At 36.4% G+C, this 3,541-nt stretch overlaps 1 protein-coding gene across 1 annotated transcript in view; it reads left to right on the forward strand.

Annotated features, from left to right (window-relative positions):
* Nucleotides 1-3,541, forward strand: part of LOC116400364 (cadherin-7-like) — a 10,685-nt gene continuing 7,144 nt past the window's right edge. The window contains exons 1-3 of the mRNA XM_031878159.1: nt 1-63; nt 694-988; nt 3,343-3,462. Of these exons, the coding sequence (XP_031734019.1) occupies nt 706-988; nt 3,343-3,462 (403 nt within the window). The 5' untranslated portion in view covers nt 1-63; nt 694-705. The remainder of the gene's footprint in view (nt 64-693; nt 989-3,342; nt 3,463-3,541) is intronic.

Below are 3,541 nucleotides of genomic sequence, written 5' to 3' on the forward strand. Positions count from 1 at the left end.
GTATGGAACCAGTTCTTTGTTCTGGAGGAGTACACCGGAGATGAGCCGCTGTACGTTGGGAAGGTACAAAAATACTTTGATTTATGTAAATTATACTGACAGATGAATCAGATCTGAGAGTTTAGACTTCAAGAACACGTTCTCTGTAACATTGTTCACATGTTCAGATTATGTGTTAGGGTATCAGTTATCTCTGATAGTTTACCGGTTGTTATCTTTGATAGTTTACTTGGTTTTCTCTTAAGGTTTACCCTGATTATCTCTAAATATTTACCCAGTTATCTCTGATAGTTTACCCAGTTATCTCTGATAGTTTACCCGGTTATCTCTGATAGTTTACCCGGTTATCTCTGATAGTTTACCCGGTTATCTCTGATAGTTTACCCGGTTATCTCTGATAGTTTACTCGGTTATCTCTAATAGTTTACCCAGTTATCTCTAATAGTTGACCCGGTTATCTCTGATAGTTGACCCGGTTATCTCTGATAGTTTACCCAGTTATCTCTGTTAGTTTACCCGGTTATCTCTGTTAGTTTACCCGGTTTTCTCTGTTAGTTCACCTGGTTATCTCTGGTAGTTTACACGGTTATCTTTGATTGTTTACCTGGTTTTCTCTCATAGTTTACCTGGTTTTCTCAGATTTTTTACCATGTTGTTGTTGACCATTTCCGTGGTTGCCTCTGGTCCCTGCAGATCCACTCTGACATGGATAAAGGTGATGGTCAGGTGAGGTACGTCTTGAATGGTGAAGGAGCAAAGTCAATTTTCACCATCGATGAGAACACAGGAGACATTCATGCCACCAAGAGGCTGGACCGGGAACAGCAGGCGTACTACACCCTGAGAGCGCAAGCTCGAGACCAAAATACCAACCTGCCCATCGAACCTGAGTCCCAGTTCGTCATCAAAGTCCAGGACATCAATGACAATGAACCCAAGTTCCTGGATGGACCGTACACCGCCAGGGTGGCTGAGAGGTCTCCAGTAGGTGAGTCTGAACACCTGCAGACTAAAGGAGGGGTTTAGTTTAGCAAAGAGTACCTGTTGACACTGATCTAGGACTTCATCAGCTGAGAATATATGAAGTGATCAGGCACTCTACTTGTCCCAATATAAACTGATCTGTAATGGAGGTGAAAGGAAACAGGAACAGAAACGTCTTCAGTAGATTCTCTAGAACCTCTTACATGATGCAAATATATTCAAGTACATTTCTTCAGGTACGGCAGTTAAGTACAACAGTATCTGTATTTTATCCACCTTTAAACTTCTACTCCACCACATTTATTATATTGTTTGTAAAATAGCATCAGTAAATAAGTTCATATTATCTGCACCATAATGCATCATTTATGATGTTCCAATAATATAATATTAAATAGTGTAGTAACATTCACAGTTTTATACATTACGTGTAACAGCATGGAAATCGAACATTTTGAATTAACCATAAACACTTAGCTGTACTTATCAATAACCTTGTTTATATTTTTTTACATTATGCATGTTCAATATATTTGGGATTTGTGGATTTCTGTTCCTGCCATTTTTTATTCTTGCACCTTTATTGAGGTTTTGTATTTACAGTCTTTAAATTTGCACTTGTCCCTACTTTGTACTGCAACTGCTGTTTCCCTCTGGAGAAGTTATTAATAATAGGTCTATCTATCTATAAATAATAACCTGTTATTGGTTTTATTTGTTTTATTTTTCTCAGATGGACATTTTTATTGCTTCTCATATTTTTTGTTGTCATATGTAATGGAAATTTGGACTACATACATCATTGATCAGGCAGAACATGTGAAGAAACCTGTGTTTTACCTCTCAGTAAAGATTTGATGATGAGTCGACTCAACATCTGAGTCCGACTGCAGAAGCTTCAATAAAATTCACAGAAAGACAAACGTTGACTTTATGCTTTATTCAACAGAAATTGCCACCACACATATTTATTGTATTATATTTTATATATCTTTTTATATATACTATATATTTTCCTTCTTTCATGGAGCAAAGCCTTTCGCACGACTGTACTTGTATGTATGTATGTATGTATGTGTAAATATATATATATATATATATATATATATTGTATAACCGGAGTGACAAACATTTTGAATCTTGAATCTATCTTATCTTAGATTTTGCCAATCATACTTACATACTTTTACTTCAGTTACATTTTCAATGCATGACTTTGACTTTATGATTCTTATATTGCAGTTTTGCTACTTTCAGTTCAATAAATGATCTGAATACGTCCTCCACCTCTGATTAAGCACTACAAACTGAAAAATATTGAAATCCAGTTTTCACAAACCAGAGACATCTTTTAGCAAGTAAATATTCTTTATTGATACTTTTCAACACAAGCAGCTGCATGAGCACCAATAAATGAAAGAATAACTTAAAACCAGTTTCACAGCCTGTAAAGTTGTTTATTAATTTATTTATTTGTCTTTTTTCACTTTTAAATGACGAAATCTTTGATTTATACAAAGATTTGTACAGTAGTTTTGTTCATTGATGTTTTTTTGTTGGACAACGTGTGTACTTAGTTCTATATTATGGAAAATCTCATAATCAACACAGTATAAATGTGTTGTTCTATTCTAAATAGTTTGTGCATACTGGGGTCGCTTCACAGTCTTGGAATTACATAAATTGGATTTATGTGTGATGATGTTAGTCCCCATTGAAGACATTTCATGGTATTCACTAGAAACCTAGGTCATTCACAGAGTTTTATGGTGTTTCTTAAGTCTTGGTGTTATTTTGAAGGACTTTTTGGTGGATTTTTTAAATAATCGAAGCCCTTATATACTCTAAACTTTCAAAATTTGAATTGGCACCTAAACAGAAAAACTTGACACACGATACTGAGCTGCATCTCAAATCAATCCTCAGGTGCCCAGCTTTCAGATGATGTACTGTATATGAAGTATATAGATGGTATTTCATTTCTATGTGACTTGTTGACCTGCTATCTATAAGACCCCCCCCCCCCCCCCAAAAAAAAGACAAAACAATGTTGAAGAGGGGTGGAATACAAAGGGTCACAATGAGGAACATTAATCCTGTGACTAACAACACAGCGGACACTGACATGAGAGATAAATACATTTAAGAAAGATTGACTTCTCATTTCTAGTCAATACAGCAAATAGAATTGAGTTACTTGAACTTGGAGTAAATTAGCAAAAGTAGAGCTTCTGGAGGACAAAGAGTGCACAGGTATAAATCCAATGTTTTCCATGTTTTTTCATGAGGAAGAGGAGTAGCAGCTGATGAAGAAAAATAAGTCTGACCTCAGTTAAATCATTTTATTTTTCTCTGCAGGTACGTCAGTAGTGACGGTTGTGGCAACAGATGCTGATGATCCCACTTATGGAAACTCTGCCAGAGTGGTTTACAACATCCTGCAGGGTCAGCCATACTTCTCTGTGGAGCCAAAGACGGGTCAGCACAACACCTGAGCACAACACCTGAATACAACACCTGAGCACAACACCTGAGCACAACACCTGAGCACAACACC

This window comes from Anarrhichthys ocellatus, unplaced genomic scaffold (genome assembly GCF_004355925.1).
Source record: "Anarrhichthys ocellatus isolate YVR2014 unplaced genomic scaffold, GSC_Weel_1.0 scaffold164, whole genome shotgun sequence".
In the NCBI taxonomy this organism is placed as follows: domain Eukaryota; kingdom Metazoa; phylum Chordata; class Actinopteri; order Perciformes; family Anarhichadidae; genus Anarrhichthys; species Anarrhichthys ocellatus.